At 42.3% G+C, this 19549-nt stretch overlaps 3 protein-coding genes across 3 annotated transcripts; 1 reads left to right on the forward strand and 2 right to left on the reverse strand.

The window, feature by feature from the left end:
• Window positions 1–1454: 1454 nt before the first annotated feature.
• LOC120792556 (proteasome subunit alpha type-6-like) lies at window positions 1455–7068 on the reverse strand. Its single transcript, XM_040131820.1, has 7 exons — window positions 6557–7068; window positions 5973–6067; window positions 5090–5171; window positions 4525–4680; window positions 3961–4139; window positions 2385–2479; window positions 1455–1946 (listed from the first exon to the last, which is right to left on the reverse strand). Exons 1-7 carry the CDS (start codon window positions 6630–6632, stop codon window positions 1889–1891), a joined length of 741 nt encoding a protein of 246 aa, XP_039987754.1. The 5' UTR covers window positions 6633–7068; the 3' UTR covers window positions 1455–1888.
• On the forward strand, window positions 7065–11411 carry LOC120792565 (inositol-tetrakisphosphate 1-kinase-like). The gene is made up of 10 exons (XM_040131832.1): window positions 7065–7239; window positions 7597–7621; window positions 8558–8680; window positions 8928–9045; window positions 9131–9232; window positions 9453–9493; window positions 9610–9775; window positions 10033–10100; window positions 10471–10633; window positions 10704–11411. The coding sequence occupies exons 1-10, from the start codon at window positions 7157–7159 to the stop codon at window positions 10844–10846; spliced, it is 1032 nt and encodes a 343-aa protein (XP_039987766.1). The 5' UTR covers window positions 7065–7156; the 3' UTR covers window positions 10847–11411.
• Window positions 11412–14910: 3499 nt separating this feature from the next.
• On the reverse strand, window positions 14911–19352 carry LOC120792156 (vicilin-like seed storage protein At2g18540; the record flags this gene model as incomplete). Its single annotated transcript, XM_040131224.1, has 5 exons — window positions 19208–19352; window positions 16871–16911; window positions 16698–16767; window positions 16051–16116; window positions 14911–15824 (listed from the first exon to the last, which is right to left on the reverse strand). Coding segments are annotated over exons 1-5 (1137 nt in total), but the record flags the coding sequence as incomplete, so codon positions are not given.
• Window positions 19353–19549: the final 197 nt, after the last annotated feature.

Raw genomic sequence — 19549 nt, forward strand, 5'->3', positions numbered from 1 at the left:
CAGAGAGTGACAATAGGGGCCGGCTGGGCCAAGGAAGCAAAACAAGAGTTATCACTGCCGCTGATTTCCACTGCTAGAGACAGTTCTTGATAAGTAAAGGAATTGAGTTTGATGTAAGTAAACAGGTGTTAAAGTTAATGTTGGGTATGTAGCGATAGCAAAACTAACATATAGCTCCTTTAAGTCAAAACTAAGACACTGAATCTGGGCAACTCTTACAATTTCCAGATTTACCTCCACAATCATAATTACACAGAAAGGCTGTATAACATGCTGTAAAACTCTTATCCACATAATGCCTCATCCAACAATGTTTGCCTTGCAGGTAAGTAAGGACGGAAAAGCTTTTTCTTAATGTTAAATAGAGAATCTTGTTGTAATATAATTTTTCTATGTAATAAAGTTTAATTTGATGCAGTGTCATCCCTGAAAGGTAATCAAGCTCTGTGAGCCCACAGCATTTTTTCCCATGTGTCACCCTCTAGTTTTAATAAATGAAAAGCAGACTCACACTGCCGTTCTGTCATTGTATCTGTTCATTCTAAACTCTGAATACGTTTGTGTGTGTGTGCCCAGAAATCCTTATGCATTCAGACTGCCAGTAACATGCAGTAATTGAAATGGACAGAGATCTGTTTCCTCAGATTGGTGGGTAACTGTGGTGGAAACTCAGTGACGGACACACACACACACACACGCACACAGAGGCACACATAACGAGATGTCACGCCAAGACTGGCTGTGTGACACACACACACACGCACAATCTCCAAAGACTCGGAAGTATAATTGTTTACAGGAGTTAAAATAGGTTCCCCTAAATAGAAAGGGACACACAGAAACATTGAATTCTGTTATGAAATACTCAAGAGGAGTTAGAAGTAGACACACCATTGCCATCTAGTGGTCATTTGAAGATCCTTGGAACACCATACAATACAGTGGACAGAATAGATGGGAGACAAACACAAGAGGCTGACATGCCACGTGCATTGTAGCATGATTGATTACTTATTTAAAAAATATTATAAATACTACTATTATCGCTGCTGAAATAAGTAAACGCACTGGCATCAGCAATCCTCTCTTCTCATGAAAATTATCTTCATTCGGCTTGGTGCGAATACAAGGGACTGGACCCTGGACTTCATTTGTGTTCGTGGACGTGTCCAAATCCACAAACATATGATCTAGGGGAAAAAGTTGTAGATTCATCAGTCCCAATCCAGTCCTCTAGACCAGAAGACAGACCTGCAACCAGCCAATAACAAGAAGCTGACCTCAGGTAAAGTTATCACCTCACTGATGCCATCTGCTGTTCAACAAGGGGATTGTTGTTTAACCATGACAAAATTTGGACAATAAACTAAAAGTATTGATCCATTATAGCAATAAAAGTCAATAGACTTTATTAACTATTAAATCTAAAGCAAAGCAGTATAATGTTTCCAGTTTTCTTTTCTATTCAATTTTATTATGACAGGTGTTTTAAAGGGGTTGACAGTAACTCAGATGGACATTTTTATTGCAATTTTTACAACAGTATTGTTATAAACATACAGTATTAAATTAAGCTGTATGACAAATATTCTGTGCACATCCTAGCAAAAGCAAAGGGTGTCATACTCTGCAGATGGTTTAATGCACCAGAGAATTGAACATCACGCTTGTACATTGTATTGAATTTTGAAAAATACTGGAAATGTCTGGTAAATCACTATGAATCAAACTTAAATCAGTTTCTTCTTCAGTTGTGCATGGTTAACCTCTCTTGGCACACAGTGTACCTGTGTACTTCAGGCTGTTGCTAACAGTGTTGTTAAATAATCAAGCACACTGAAAATGAAATAGTATGATGAACAAGGGTCTGATGCTTGCGAAGGCACTTTTACTCCCGTTCTGCTATGGCAACCAGGTGGGCTTCTATCTCTTCCTCCGACAGCATCCTACAGGAAGGAGGAGTAGAGGAGATGCCGGCGAGAAATGAAAATGGGAATAAAAGTCAGGGGAAAAAAGAAAAAGCAAGGAGTGAACAGGGAATGATGTTGACATGATGAAAGATAACAGGATGAGAAAGTAAATGCAAGTTAGATACAGTGAAGTAAAGTCCTTCAACATAAACCAATGAGTCAATCACATGAACTTTCTTATCTCTTCAAAAAGGTCAGCTCCACTGAGATTAAGACATTGTATAAGTATAAGCTTCATTGTGACACAAAATAAAAGTATCAGACTAACAATATGAATGAAAAAAGTCTGAATACACTCAAAGTTTCACCCATGAAAGCAGGGTAAAGATAATAATCCAGTGTCAGTCATAACCAATCTAAATCTCTCATCCATCTCCTGACTATTTGACAGAGCAAGAGCGTGACTCAATTTACCTGAACATAGGTTTTTCTTTGGTCACCATGCCGATTTCCAGCTCACTGGCCTTGAAGTCCACGGACAGGACAGAGGATAGACAGGATATAGCCATCTGGAAAAACGGGGGGGGGTGTAAGGTGAGTGTTATGATAAGCTTAAATACAAACACAATGAATACTTCTGTCAGAAGCATTCTGTAATGTTAAACATGATTTTCAGTCACGGCAACACTGAGTAAGCTAGTAGTGGATACAGGGATGTGAAGGCAAAATTTTGCTCCAAGTACACGCCTTTACTAGAACACATAGTTTATTTGAATGGTGGTTAGTTCCCAGGCATTAAGTGAGTGATTCAAACCTTTGATTCACATTAAGTTGGTGAGTCAAGTCAGAGTCATGTGAATGGCAATGTAAAACTGATGAGGTGAAGATCTTAGGACAACATTGTGAGTATGATGTAATAGAGCATGTTTACAAGAGGATGACCAGAAAAGTACAGTAGCATTATAGATTATAGCGACTACCAGCAATTCAACATGAGATGCTGAAATAATGGGGTTGCCCTGACCATGACTATAAAAGGTCAGCGTTGAAAAACATTCTACAGAGTTCACAAACAACTGCTGAGATGTTGGTGCTCTAATGAAGGTAAAAGGCCAAATACAACAGATGCTGAATTCTTCATAAGCGCAAAGGTGTCTCGACACATCAGGATAAGGTAGACACAAACAATTGCATTCAACACTTCACTGTTAAACTTAACATAGAAAGATAACTGCAAGGCAGCCCACAACATCTAGGATAATCAAGTAAAGAACCCGTAGGATGGGGATCTCACCCTGATGCCACTCAGTGACACTAACAAACATGAAACACTGAAAAGAGAGCCTGGCAGTTTGTCATAGACAGCAGAACAACGACAGGGGAAGTATACTGATCTGGACAACCTTGCTCTTCTAAAGCCTAATGGGCTGACATCCTGGGAAGCAAAACAGAGTTCAAGTGAGTTCTCTGCAACGTCAAATTGACATTTCTATAGACTGAAACATGGTTGGAACATGGCTTCACTGCTGTCTCCCATCATGCCAATTTATACATGGAAAAAGCGGAAAGATGCCTTGACCTCCTTCCTGGATTTAGTACATAGCCACTGGCTCGGATACCGTGTGCAGCATTCAAAGTCCACTGGGTCCAAGTCTTAAGCAAGCCCATAAACTCAGTGTGTAGCAAATTTAATTCAGTACAGTATAATTCATGATCTAAATACTGAGGAAACCGTGGCTAAACATATTCCAGACACAGTAAGTCACCTTTGACTTTCTACAAGATATATTTATCTTTTATTATATTTAAAATATGTACTGTATAGTGAGTGAGCAGATAGTGACTCATTGTTTTGTTCAAAAACACTTCATTAAGACACACAGCTGTTGATGTTGGTCTTTCTGTTACGGGACGATCCTTAAGATCAGACCCAGCAACTTTGTTAAGGACCAAACTACTCTCTCTTGTACTACAGATTGGTGTATCATATCAATCATTCCTAACAAGACTGTCTTATTTACATAGCTCAATTCATTAGGGTTCACTCCACCTGTACTGTCCTGTCGTGGGTTAGTGCAGGCTTTTTCTTAAGTTTCTTCTCCAGGTAACTGTTGGCCTCTGTCTGCTTGGCCCCGACTGCTGTGGCTCTGAAGCCGCAGTAGTAACCTGCCGGGTCACATTTATACAGGACAGGTCCCAACTGGGGGTCGATAGCCACCATGATCATACCTGGGAGATGAGAGGATGAGACGGAAGAGTGCGGATGAGAGACAGTGAGCGAAAAAATAGAAGAGGATACGGTCCTTGGAGGAAAAAACACAGAAAAATCTGCTGTAAGTCGGTAAAGGGAGATGTGCCTAATATTCTCTACATTCAGTGTGCATGAAGACATTCTTTGATGATTTTTTAATGAATGACCAAATTGACCATTCAGAATGTCATAAAAAGGAAAAGACAAGTTTTGGAGTGAGATAAAATATGGCAAGAAAAATGAGAAAACAAAGAAAAACAAACACAACTGACAGACAACTGGTAGCAAGATTAAGCAACTGTCAATCTTCTGCTGAAGAGCAGGATGAACACTTTAAGAGGCAGAAATCTGACCCTCACTCACAGCAGCCTAGAGGTCTCATTTCAGCATTCTGTGTGTAGACCTGGGAGATATCAGCCAATCTGCGACACAACACGTCTGCGTTGATGTCATAACCAAACTTATATTTCCATTCTCCTGCTTCCACCCGCGCCCGGTGAACCTGAGAACGACTGTCCGCTGCACAAGACACAAGAGGCGGGGCCATTAAACACACAACATGCAGCTTTTATTAAAAATATTCAATTAATATAACCTTACAGATTTAAGTGTAATGACAGTTGATAAGCAGGAGCATAACTAAGACTAATAACAGATTCTGATGCCACATAAACAGTATTTTACGCTATTGTCAACCAGCCAGACTCTCTGAAAAATCTAATGGATTTCTAGCAAAAAAGGGAAAACACTGGACATGTCACTTCAGACATGTTTATCATCTTTAATAAGTGAAAAAGAAAACATTAGACTTTCTGGCTTAAGATAAAACAAAGGCATCTTAACCTTTGTCACATGTTTTCATGGATATTACATCAAAGTATCACAGTTACTTGGACAATGATGTGTTGTGTGTGTGCTGAATACATACCATTGTGTCCAGTCATCACACAGCCGATGCGAGGGGTTATTTTGAACATGTTGGTCAAGGTGGAAGAGTCCAGCAGTTTGTCCTGCAGTTGAGAAAGGTCCCAGTGTCACATCCACCTTACAAAATTATGTTGCGCTAACAAGCATAAATATTTCAGCATACATGAAAAAATATCAACACTGTAATACAGTAACCAGGGAGCCATGGGATGGCTCCAACCAAACTCTTTAACCTGCTAAGTATAAATACTGAGTAATAACTGATTAACTGTCTGGGAAGATATTGTATTTGCTAGTTCAGATATAATATGTAAATCAGATGCATATGTCTTAGCTGGGACCTGGTTTCTCCCTTTATGCAAATTCCATTTTACCTGGAGTTTTGGATAAAAGTATTTGACAACATCTTGCTTGATCTTTGCTTTTCAGTGTAATGATAAATGAATTACTACAATGCATGGGATGAAATAATCAGGATAAACTTTGCACGTACTTAATCTCACTAACATCCTTGATTAGGATGATGGGACTGTGAAACTGACAGTGGATGACCAAAATACAAAGTTTTGATTTTGTCCTCCTCACGTATGTAATAAAAGCTTGCCAAAAATGAGGGCGACTCTGGCTTGGTAATGTGAGTATTAGCATTATTACAGCAGTATCTTGTTCATGTATTTGTCTGTCAAGTCAGCACAGCACTGGAGTCATGACTCTTTCAGGCTTCACTGTTTCGCTACAGCTCTGATCATCAGCATCCTAGTGAATGTCTCTGTGTGTTTGGTGTGTGTGTGTGTGTGTGTGTGTGTGTGTGTGTGTGTGTGTGTGTGTGTGTGTGTGTGTGTGTGTGTGTGTGCGTGTGTGCGTGTGTGTGTGTAATGTCTTACAGGCACTTTCTTTTGTGTAACCACCACAACGGTGTCTGTCCCCCGGATCCCCACAGACGTCAACCCGCTCTGGGAGACTGCTTTGAAGGCATACTCTGAGGGACAGCACATGGGACATAAAGATAGAAAAGAATAAAAATACAACAGAAAGTTTTTAATGTAACAGAGGAGCACAGTGTGTTTGCCCCTTCACCAACAAATCATCAGGATTATGAAGATAAATTTAAGGAGCCATCTTCTGTATTGCTCCTTATACTAAAAGCAGGTATACAACATACTAAAGAAAGAATGTAACGGTTTTTAAAATAGTCAGAACTTTAGAATTTAAGCTGACTTTAGGTTTGAAAAATAACTTCAGCTTTGAATATTAAAGAAGAGAGAAACGTGGAAGGACAAATGTTGATGCTAACTGCACTCCACCCAGACGGGACCTGACAAGCTAACCGCTTTAGCTGATAATGTTTGTGCGGGACCGTTTGAATGGCCAGTGGCGATGCTGAGCCGCGAAATATTAGTAGTTTTCCCTTGTGCAGAAAAGCATGCCCCGGGACTGGCTGAAACACCGGAGAAAATGTCTCTCTTACCGACTTGGTAGAGGCGACCCTCCGGTGAAAAAATGGTGATGTGTCGGTCGAAACCTGCGTTGGAACCTCGGGACATTTTTTTTTTTTTTTTTTTTCCCCTCTCGTGACCTCAGATGAACTTCACTGCGCTGAACGTATCTTTATATCTACCAGAATAATGGATGGCTATTTACTTTTTAATTGTTAGTTAAGAAGAAACAGCATGCCCGTGCTGCCTCTGAGCCAAATGCAGGATAATGGAGTTACTTCCCCGACAGACTTTTACTTTCTCTTTCAGTTGTTGTCAGGCCGTGGGGTGAAGCTCCGTGACCGGCCTCACTCTTCATTATCGGACGGCACCAATGAGGAAGTCAAGTGAATTTACCAGTTAGACTGGTCCCTGTCTGCTTTCACCTGTGTGTGTGTGTGTGGGGGGGGTATTATCGCGAATCAGGAGGAGCCCTCCTCAAAAGACACAAGGATTCGATTTTAAAGACATGTCAGCATAAATAATTAGTGGGAGGGTTGAATGGATAGGAGCCAGGCAGCGACCCGCACGTCCCTCTCTCTGTCCGTCTCTGCTGTCACTTGGCCGCCGGTGGCCCCCACACGCACAGCCGGATGTCAGGCCGCAGGGTTGGCTTCTGTCTCAGCGATAAGAAACGCAGGAGGATGAACCTCGACGCTTTTGCGGAGTTCTGTGCGTAAGTTGATTTTCGAATTCGTATAGAGCCAAGGAATATCCCAGTAAAAGTGAACAGACCCCCTACAGGTTCTCATATTGGGGCCTCTTAATAGGTGTTCTAAGGGCGCCCTATCAAAATGAGGAATATATTGATTTAATTTTATTTGAACAAATTACAAATGATCTCGTTAGGGAACGTTTGACAATAACTCTAACCTTCACTATTACCTAGTGTACACAGTTGTGTAGTCCTTTCTCAACAGCAGAGAAGATCTGTCCATATGGGGCTTTATTGTTACATGAGCGGCCTTGTTTAATGTCAACCCTGTGTAACCATCACCGTTAAAATATAAAGATGTCAGTATTTTCCCTGCAGGGCCCATGGAGTGGAGGTGGTGGAGGTAGGTGTTTTTCTTCACGTGTACTGTGCGTGAAATCAATATGAGAGAGTGTCCGAGTGTGCCTTTCTTTTTCCTGCCTCTCTCTGTGTGTGCCTGAATATGTCTGATTGCCTGCTTTCGTGCTTGAAAATGTATTTTTTGTCCATGCCATAGTACCCACCCACAAGAAGAAATAGTCAAAGAGTGACAGAATTGGCAGTAGTTGGGAACACTGTGCACCCACAGGCACCGTCACGCGTGTCATGTACAGATGTCCGCAACTTTAGTAATCCATGTCACAGCCACCTGCAGCCACCTCCTACAGCCCACTTCTAGCAAAACCCTAAACAATGGCTGCCTGATTGTACCTGCTCAGACATTTCACTGCATGTGGATATCTGTACAGGAGCAATAACGCACCTTTGCCCGAATTTCACCTCGGGGTATCTCATAAGAGGCAGGCACAAATATCACCCAAGAATAGTGAAGTTATTCTGGACAAAGGCGATGATTGCAGAGAAGATGCACAGCCTCAGTCAGCTTCTGTGCTGCATTTAACATCATTGATTTATGAGTTCACAGAAATATGCTGCTATGCAAAAGAGTACTGATGTGTAAAACTGCAGTTGTGTGCATTGTGGTTGTGTACATTTTCCTGACCATAACTCAGCAGAAGCAGAGAGGGTCATAGGGACAGAACACAAAAAAACCCCCAAAACATAAATATGTTAACGTAAATAGGTTATTCTCTTATGGCTTTTTTGCCCAAAGTAGCATCATTTAGGGCAGTGGCTTTTAAAACCTTTACACAACTTTAACGTCACGTTCCATAAAATTTAAACATGTATCATTTACATACGCTCCCAAAACGATAAGGAATATACGGAGGTATAAGAAGTATTGAGTTCCACAGTTACTACACTTAGTGTGTAAAGGAGTGTTTTTCTTCCGTGGCAGATCGACCTCACTCAGCCGCTGGTACCCCAGGGACCCTTCGATGTCATCGTTCAAAAGCTGTCTGACGTCATCGTGGAGGCTGAGCACGACAGCCAATCACAGCAGCTGCTTTCCAACTTCCAGGTAAGGCTGCAGAAGTACGTCTTTTGCAGCTGGATTACCATTCGGGCAAAATGGGAAAAAATGGATGTAATGTGAGTAGAGAATTAAATATATATGTACGTCCAGGTAATGAGGCCTTTTATTTAGAGGAATGTTGACTGTTTATGCAGTATGGTTGAGTTGTGTATATTTGTTGATGATCAGCAATTCAGTGCTTCAAACAGTCATGCTGAAAGTGATAAGTGAAAGTCTTTCTCTTACACCACAGAGCTATGTGTCAACTCATCCCAGTACAGTTCTTCTCGACCCCCTGCCTGCAATGACCCAGCTACTAGACCGCTTTGCCTCCTATAGGGTCATGAGCAAGTTGCACAATTCACTCCGAGGTGAACTGTAGCTTCATACTCTAATTACTGTAGTGTACCGTTGCTTATAGATGCTAACACCTGCCTTCCCTATTCTGTCTTACAGACTGGCGTATCTGCAGTCCTCCTTACCTAGAGATCCACGGTACCAGTGACCTGTCATCCATCCAGCAGGCTGTGATGGCCCAGGGCCTGAGCTTTCCTCTCAGTCGGTTCACTCTCTCTCTGTAGCCTTTCACTTTCTTACTGCCTTCTTTATTTAGCTCTTATACATGTGTTTGTAGTAGGTAACAATATGCATTTAATTTGTGTTACATAGATTCACCTGCTTCATAGATAACCACTTAGCTCCGAATGTAAGCTCTTAGCTTTCTCATGAAGTATGCCAGAACATACAAACACTCCCTCTTTTTCTCTGTTGACCCCAGTTTGCAAAACTAGAGTGGCACATGGCTCACTTTCCCATGAGGTAAGGGGTTTGATTTTTCCATTTTTAATTCATGACTATGAAGTAAGGCTTGTTTGTTTTCATCCACTGTCGTTTATTTGCTCTCTGTTCACTCAGTGTCTGTGCAATCTCTGCAGATGTCTCTGATCTTCAGTGCAGGCAGTCTGGCTGACATCCATCCTCCCTGTGTGCTTCAGAGCTTTGTAAACCACGGAGCGGTTTTGCACAAGGTCTTCGTGGTAGGAGACAAACACTTCTGCGTAGAGAGGCCGTCACTCAAGAACTTTCCCTCCGGTCCCTGTGGTCAGTCTGCACCCCACTAACAGACGTATAAGATCTTATTTTTCTTTTCCTTTCTTTTCCTTCCCTTTAATGCCTTGTCCTTTCCTTTTTCCTTTGCTTTCTTCCCTTTTCTGTCTTATCCCTTCTTTTCCTTTCTTGTGCTGTCTTGTCGTGTCCTTCTGTGTCTTGCCCTATCCTATCTCATGCCACTGTGTTTTTCTTTATTACACAATTTTGCTCCTTGCATCCACTGTAGTCTGCTTCCTCTCTGGCTCCAGACAGGAAAACCATCTTCTTCAACAGCCATCAGGTGTCCAAGCCAGAGTCAAGCTCTGATCTCACAGCTGTGAGTATTACAAATGGCATTACAAGTGTAACCAATCTAGCCACACCATACTCATTACATGTCAGGTGTTACTGTATGTGTCCAAATATAATTTTCAGTTTAAGAAAATTGTCTTTTTCTCACACTTGAACGTTCACATTCCCTAAGCCATTTCAGATAAAGTCTAGAGTGAAGCAATACTAGCACCAGATGGGCAGTGTCATCGTATTAAAAAAACATATCCAGGGGCTTTTAAATAGATTCAAATGATAATCAATATTATATTACAGTAGGATTTTAGCCTACTAATTAGCCCCTGTCTAGTACGCTGAAATCCACCCTAAAAATGTTTTGTTTTTTTTTTTTTTTTTAATTCGTCCTGCCCCCCAAGCTGGATGAGCAGATGCCGTGCCTGCCTCCTCCCAGCTCCCAGGCTGTGGCCGCCCTGGTCAGAGAGCTCCGAGTTCAGCTAGGCATGGCCCTGTTCGGCGTGGACGTCATCATCAACATACACACACACACCCTCACGGTCATCGACATCAACATCTTCCCAGGTACTGCAGCTACACTCATACAGACACACACGGACACACTGATATGCTGATACCCTCTTCTCTGCATCAGGGTACGAGGGGGTGCCCCAGTTTTTCTCCTCTCTGCTCAGCCACATCGAGTCAGTATTGGACAAACAGACCTCTGCTTGCCCCCGGGTTAATAGCTCTCCTGCTACAACGCAGACTACAAGTGGTCCATCTGCCTGCCTTTAAGTCCCCTCAGGAGCAGATCACAGATTGTGCAGCGCTTCATCAGCTTCCCAGGACAAAGAAAAAGCCACTGGGACAAGCTTTTGAACTGTTTTGTTGGGACCAAACTCAGCTGCTTTAAAGACTGTGCTTCAATTCTAAGAAGTTTTTTATGTGTAATTTGCAACAAGGCTTGATTTTAACCTGTATCCCCTGCAAACCACACTAATAATTTTGTGCCTTTAAGTGACTCTATTTACTAGTCGATGAACCAGACTGAGGACAATATCGATTTAATCCACTTTCCGTTTATTGATTGACAGGTAGCATAGAAGAAGATACAGCAGGCACAAAATACAGCACTCTGATTGTTCAGTAATATTACGAACGGTTTTTTTCTTATATTTTTTATTTCCTGTTGTTTGAAATATCCTCTATGCCCAACACCTCACCCTCCAACCCCCACAGACATCTCTTACATCTTCCTTGCTTGTTTGTAAGATACAATTTGTGGAAAAATTTTGCACTTCTATAGAAAAAGAAAACTACAGTACATTCATTTTTCATTTATTCTCACGTGAACAAACATCTCCTCTTTGGAATAGACAGTAACGAGCTCATCAGTGTTGACAGATAATGTGTGTTACTACTATGTGTTTACACAAGTTGACCAGCTACTTTGCCACTGTTCAAATACATAGTTGTATTGTAAATCTTGGCTGTGTAAAAAAAAAGAGGGATTATATTTCTAGATGAGTACTATATGATGCACTTTGATTACATATTAAAATTCATGAAATCATGAATTATTTGAGTAATTATTGCATTCATGTGTGCTGTAGTCTATATTATGTTATTGCAGTAAGTGGGCCTCTAGTGGTAACCCTGTTAATTCTGCACCATGTGCATTTCTACCCAGTGTCCTCTTGGGGGCGCTGTTACTTCATATTTCCTATGACCTTGGCTTACAGACCATGATATCTGATATTTACACAAAAGACATGACATCCATGGAAATTGTTAAGTAACACTACTGAGCGTTTACCGATGTGTGCTTACAATGTTATTGTCAGTGTTGCTGTTACTCAAAGACAAAAAAAATGGCTTTAGTGTCTTCCTCTTCCCTCTATTCCTCCTTGGCTTGTTAAGAAAAGAGTGCAAAGCTGGCTGAGAACCTGAAGTGACACTTTTAGACCTTGTAAGCTCTAAGTACATCACGTCCTGTCGCAACACACTAACCACGCGCAAGAGACACTCAACATCTCGCTTAGGTGTTGGCGTGCAGAATTACAATAAGTGTCCTCCGTGTTTTGTTCGTGTCACATCGGTTCGTCACAAACAGTCTGGTTTTAACAGTGCATGAGCCAAATAAAACACAATCCTTCTTTCTACTTTATCATCAAAGAAATAAAGAGGAAATAATGACCTACTCCTGTTTAGAAATATCAGTATTATATATCGTTAACAGTCAGAAGAGCAGGAACAGTTTACACAGTTATCAATTATCACACAAAATATATATTGAAATACACACATGACTTATAGTAGGGAATCTGTTTTTCCCACTAAGAACACACCATTGAATATGATACCTTCAAGACAAAAGAAGCACTCACTGCCAGTATTCGTGAATCAGATTTCAGAGATGATGGCTTTTGTATTGTTGGCAATCTGCAGTCAAAATTAACATTTGAATGAAAGTGCTGAATGCTTTGCATCTATGGCGGTTTACAACTGAAGTGAAATCACCTGTCTACCTTACAAACAGCATTTACAGGTACAGAGACATGGACTTGAGTGATGCACACAACAAGCTTTCAGATTCTCCAGAAAATGCAGCTCTTTTTCATCAATGCTCAGAAACATTCAAATGAGCATTGAGGACACAGTGACAGTTTCTTCCAGACAATCTAAAAGCACATATGAAATAACAGTATGTACAGTTTCTACTACTGTCCATTTACGGATTCACATCTGAAGATATTTCTCTGAGGGATTTGAAGGCTGTCAAACGGAAAATGTGTGACTGTGAATGCAACAAAGGGTTTTGTCAGTCTGGTGTGTGTGTGTGTGTATGTGTGACCGTGTGACTTATCCCCTGCGAAGCTCCCTCAGCTCTTCAGCGACTTTGCGCAACTCTGCTTCAATCTCCAACAGCTCCTGTAGACGGAAAAAAAATGAGGATACATGACACAGGAATTCAGAACACACGGTAACACTTTAGATTACAGCTCATTAATTACATTGTAAATATGTGATATGGGGAACAAATGGTACCTACTCGGTACCTACAAGTAGTTAAGAGGGACATAGAAATAAATTACACTGTAAGTACTTTTTCACTACCTGGTATACATTAAATATTTTCCAAAATCAGAAGAACTACAATAGCTACAGTGTAAATCTTTTGATCGTTCCTCAATAATAGCAATGGTAAATGTCAGGGAGAGCCTCCAAGACCTGTAACTTTAACAGAGTTTGCTAGTGAGCCCAGGCCAATGAAACTCTGTCGTAGCTTATGCAGCCCAATGCAGCGAGGAGTGCACAGCCCTGTACACTGGGGAAACTAAACAACCGCTGCATAAGCACATGGCACAACACAGGAGAGCCAGTTCCTCAGGTCAGGTCTCAGCAGCCCAGCTGCACCTTAAGGACAAAGGACTCTCTTTTCTGGACAGTGATGTACGCATTTTGGCCAGAGAAGACCGAAGGTTTGAAAGAGGAGTGAAAGAGGCCATCTTTGTCAATCTGGAACAACCGTCACTAAACAGAGGAGGTGGCCTGAGTCACCCCCTGTCAGCCACAACGCAGTTCTAAATTCACTCCCCAGACAGCTGAACACCCATCCACACCAGGACTCATGTGACCTCAACGACTCACATGATGGCAGGGTGGGTCACCGACTCACTTGTCACCCTATAGACCCTCCAGATGTTAGCAACCGTCCGCACCCTGACCCATGTGATCCTAACGACTCACAAGTGTTGCTGATCTCACCAGAGGATAAATACCTGGAAGTCCTCACTAGTCAGGTGGAACTGAAGAAGCCTTTCGGATGAGAGGCGAAACGTCTTCAGGAACTTCGAGCAAATCCCATTGCCTTCGCATAGCACTTACAGGGTTCTGTAACTAATTCAGGCAAGATTTCAGGTCTCGTCCAATTAGATCTAAGTGCTGCTTTTAGTACAGTTGACCATCCAATACTATTGGACAGACTGGAAAACTGGCTTTGCCTCTCAGGCACAGTGCTAAAGTGGTCATATCTTATCTCAAATCATATCTTCAGGACAGGAACTACTCTGTCTCAATTGGTAATTATGCATCTGAGTGGAGCAACGTGATGTGTGGGGTTCCCTAAGGCTCAGTCCTTGGTCCTCTTCTATAACATTACCTACACTGTAAACTTGCCTCCCCTTGTCTAGAAAAAGGGGCGAACAACAGATTGCTTTATTTCACTTCTTGCACACCATGTAACTACACAGTAATTACAGGAAAAGAGGTGAACAAGGTCCTGCTTTATTCTACAGCTCATGAGCCAGGGGGGGAAAATGACACTACTATATTTTATGAGCTTACACAGTTTTATATATATATGTGTGTGTCTGTGTGTGTAATATATATATATATATTACACACACACAGGTATTTATCCTCTGGTGAGTCGTTATATACATACACACATATACACATATATATACACATGTATGTACACACACACACACACACACACACACACACACACACACACACACACACACACACACACACACACACACACACATATATATATAAACACATACATTTATATATACATACACTAATCAGCTGAAACAGTACCACCAGTAACAGGTGTGAATGTTGTGGCTGAGTGGTGTTGGTGCCCAGTTAGTATTTAATTAGGTCCCTGTATATACTAAATAATTACCCTATAATTTTTTTTTAAACACACAAACATGAACATTTACATATTTTTTTGCACTTACCTCCCCTTCATCTTCTTCTGCATCACCCTCATCATCATCTTCCTCCTCTTGCCCCTCCTCATCCTCTCGGATGTACTCATCCTCATCTTCCTCATCCTCCCCATTTTCCTCCTCTTCTTCCTCATCCTTGTACCTTTCCCGCTCAAACTGCCGTGTGGCTTCATCACTTGCTTTCTCCATCACTCTCTTCTGCTGCGGCTCCTTCACCTCTGCTGCCGCCTCCTCCTTCTTCTTAACTTCATTGTCTGATTTCTCATCAGGCTCCTTTTCTCCTTCTCCCTCCTTCTTTTCGCTCTCTTCCTCCACTGGCATTTCATCTACCATGTCCTCTTTTGTCCTGCCCTGCGTCTCCTGGTCGTCCTCCTCCTGGACCCGCTTCATCTTCCTCACAAGTTCATCCAGCTCCTCCTGCTTTTCCTTCCTCTCCCTCTCCTGCTGTGGCTTGTTCTTGCTGTCCTGCTCTTTGAGAAGCTCCTTTAGCTCTTTCTCCACCTTCTCCTTCTCCACCATTAGCTCCACCTCGTTCTTCCTCCTCTCCTCGGTCCTCTGCTTCTCCAAGTCCTCCACTGTTTCTGCATTCCCTTTGTCCTCCTTTTCCTTCTTATCCTCTATCTCCTCCTTCTGCTCTGTTTCAGAGCCTTTCTGGATCTCCCTCTCCTTTACTGCCTCATATCGCTTCTTTTTCAGCTCTTTCAGCAGTTCTCTGAGCTCTTCATCGTTCTTCTCCTCCTTCCCTTTCTTGGTGATCTCTTCGGCCAGCAGTTCCTCAAGCTCCTTGGCTCTTTCCTCTTCATCGTCCTTCCCTTTGTCTTCAATTCTTGGGTTCTCCATCATCTTCTCTTTTGTGTCATCTCCCTCTGTCATGTGTTCCTTCTTTTCCTCCGTCTTTTTCAAAAGTTTGGCCACATCTCTTTCCTCCTTCGCTTCCTCAGTCCTTTGCTGGAAGTCGCTCTCATCGTCAGCCAAGTTGTACTCATAACGCTCCTTCTGCCTCTCATCCTCATGCTCCCTTTCTCTCTCTGCAACATTCAGATTTCAGTAGTCAGTGAATACTCACTCTGTCGTTGAAATACATGTGTGTGATTAGGGGTTAAGACATTACCTCTCTCACAAAAAGACTTCAAAAACTTGTTTTTGAAATCAATTTAATTCCAAGAAAACAAAAGGAAACACCAAGTCAGAGTGTTTCAGAGTGATGTGTGAAAAAATGCAGGGACATGTGTGTATGTGTGAATTTGTGCATACCATCATCAGCCAGCTTCTGCAGCTCCCTAAGCAGACCTTGATGTCTTTGCACTCCATCAAGTTCCTCTGCAAAGAATGACAAGACACATTAACACTTTGATAATTGGACACATAAACACAGAAGATAATACCAGCAAATGTAATGGTGACAAGTCCTTATGTAACAGAAGAAATGTCAAAACACAGATCCCAGATTAGACTGACTGTAAATTTCATTGAATAAGGCATATATCTTCTAATCTACTATAAACCATCTTAGGTTATAGATGAATTACAGTAGTTCCACATGCTATTAAATTGAGCAATTAATTGTTTGCCCTGTAGAAAAGAAAATACTGAAAGAGGCCTGTCACTATTTCCCAGAGCTCTGGTTGACATCTTCAAATGTGTTGTCATGCCTTACCAACAGTCCAAAACCCTTTTTTTATTGTTATTTACAATGATATACAAGAGAAAATTAGCAAATCTTCATGTTTGATAATGAAAAGGTTTTCCAGATGTTTTGCATTTTTTGCTTCAAAATTATTTAATCTATTAATCAAATATCAAGATTGTTTACAAATAATTTTCTGTAGATTGAAGAATCAACTGACCATTTCATACTATGTGTTATTTAGTTCAGATGGACAGATAATAAGAGACATCACCTGCTAGCCGTGGGCCACACTCATGTTGTGACCCATCTTCATTCAGTGTCTCCTGGATAATACATTCAACCTGGAGGCACATGACAAAAAACACACATAATTAGTGGCCGAGTAATTAAAAAAAAAAAAATTATGCTGAATGATAGGGGAAATAAAAGGGACTTGTTTCTGACCTTTGCATCATTAAGGGGTGAGTTTACTGGCCGGCTTCCCACTGATGCACAAAACATGGAGGGAGATACAGAGAGAGAACAGAGTAGAGAGGAAATGAGCGTAAGGTTAATGTAAATCATAATCAATATATTTAGCATTTTGGCAGCAGCAAAAACTGCACCAAACTACCCCAAAGAGCACCACAGATGAGCTAGTTACTTAGCAGTGGTTTGTCCTGCTTGGGCGTGGGTGGAGCCGTCCCCTCATTAACTTTAAGCACAGTTATCTCGGTAAAGTGACAGAGCAAAGAAGCTTAACCCTCTTCGCTCTTCCTCTCTCCAGGATGCAGATATTCCCAAAGGGTTTATCTCACAAGTAGTTTCCCACCAGGGCTAAATCAGTCACCTATCCCTACCAGTAGACCATTAAAGGCACTCTAAGCAGCACCATCTTAGTGTGCCTTTACGTTGAATCTAACAAGGAACTAAATGTCAGTATAAATCACAATCCATGTTCGGCCTGAAGCCCTGCCCTTTTCTTCTACTGTTGTGTATCGGGTGCCAGGACTGGCCGTGGCACGAGATACGACGCTGTTCGATTACTGCACCTTCATTTACTCATGGATCTAAATGTCAGCCCATGTCACTTTCAATTTAGAAAGGTTTTTCTGCCTTGTTAAAATGCCAAAAAAATGATAAAGTAAATCAAACTTAAATTAAGGCAAACAACTGCAAAATTGCAAAATACTAAGCATGTCTTTTATAAAACCCACATAAAGCTTAATGGAATGAACAGTTTTAATTCAGCTATTAAAACCATCTACCATTCTTTTGAAGCCATTCATTTGATCTATTTATGTCTATTAAGTAAACACACTGGTGTTGCTTGCTAGGTATTTTTCCTAAAACTGTGTTTATTTAAATTAAATCATTTTAATCAAACACGGCCTGAAATGTTTCACCCGATATTAGGACTAAATCCAGGCTGCATGAAAAAAAATATGATCGACTCCTCAACATTAGATATTGCAGATATGGAGTCAAACACGACAACTGTATATAATTCAGGTGCATTTGGCCCTTTCACAACCATGACACACATATAAGGTGTAAACCTAATCCAAACTCTGGTCTCTGTGTCAGCACATGGACAGATCAGTGCAGATCAGAATCACTAGGACTGATGGATACCTTTGACCAGTGGTGAACCCCCATACAGACACGTGAGCTGCCTACAGTTTGGCCCTGTAACACTCTGCAAGAACATGTGATGAAGAGAGATTTTGTGTGTGTGTGTGTGTGTGTGTGTGTGTGTGTGTGGGGGGGGGTTCTCTCTAAGCTGGGACGCTGGCCCCATAAGTAAAGCTGTGATCTGGCTCTGGTTTTATTGGCTTGTCCTGCTGCTCATGGTCAACCAAACTCCATGTTAGAAATTAAGAAACCAAAAGTGTCTGTGCAAGTCAAGGGGCTGCAGTTTACTAGATACCATATATACTGTACAGGGTGATGAGTTTATAATTGTATTACCCCTCTTCTTGGTATACGTGACGTGGAGCTGCAGTACCACCAAGGTTGGTACAACATGTTACCTACAGATGCTGGCTCTGAGGTCATATGTATCTTTTGGAAACAGAGTCTAGTTCTAGCTTTAGCCGTACTGTGTCAGGGCGGGGTTTGACAATTATTGCCCTCACACACTGCGACGGATAAATGTAACGGTAACCGACAGGGTACAGCCTGCTCTATGTAGGTTAACCCGCTGTCTGGGCTGCAGAACACCGCGCGCAACACAGCTGCGGCCCAACATAAAACCCCCATTTTCACACGCACGTCTCCCGGGGGGCGCAGGCGTCTCTCTCTCGCGACGTACGCTGTTCCGAGAGGACCGGCGGAGGCGGCGGGCAGTCCAATAACACCCCCCCACCCCCACACACACACACACACACACAAGCGGCAGCAGCAGCATCGCCGGTCCAGCGGACGAGCAAAACGGTGGGCGCACAGCACATTACGTAAGAGCGCTTCTGTTTAGCCTATTAGTCTAAACCCCCGGAGGCTTTTCGCCACGGGTTTAGCACACACCTGAAGCCTTCTCCCTCCTACACCAGCGGCGAAATGCGTTGTGTCTCGTCTGTCGTTAGCACGAGGCTGGTTTCGTGCCGGTCAGAGGAACGACAGGCGGCTGCAGCCGAGGCAGCGGTGTGTGAAGGATGAGGCTCGGCTCCAGCGTAACCCGCTGAGAGCCTCGCTCGCATTTGGTACCGTCAATTCATACTAAGCGCCCAAAACACACGAACACACGCACACACACACACATATATATATCGTGTCTGTTTAATTGACGCGATGGATGCTTACCTCCGACGGCAGCCCAGAGTAAAACTGCGGTTATCAAAACTCCCATAGGATCCGAGAAGTGAGCTTCCTGCCGGGGAATCACCTTGAAATAACGGGCTGGAGCTTCTTCACACACCCGCCGAGCGAGGTGGAGCCGAGCCGAGCCGCGGAGGACAACTGTGTGTGTGCGTGTGTGTGTGTGTGTCTGGTGTCATATCGTGTCAGGTGACTGAGACCGGATCAAATCCCTGTTAAGGTGCCGGGGATGTCAGGTGGTTGTTGTGTACATACAGCAGCCTATATAAACGAAAGGGCGGGATTTCAAATGAGACACCGCGTATCTCAGGCATATTAACACCAGCG

Source organism: Xiphias gladius, chromosome 7, assembly GCF_016859285.1.
Source record: "Xiphias gladius isolate SHS-SW01 ecotype Sanya breed wild chromosome 7, ASM1685928v1, whole genome shotgun sequence".
NCBI lineage: Eukaryota > Metazoa > Chordata > Actinopteri > Istiophoriformes > Xiphiidae > Xiphias > Xiphias gladius.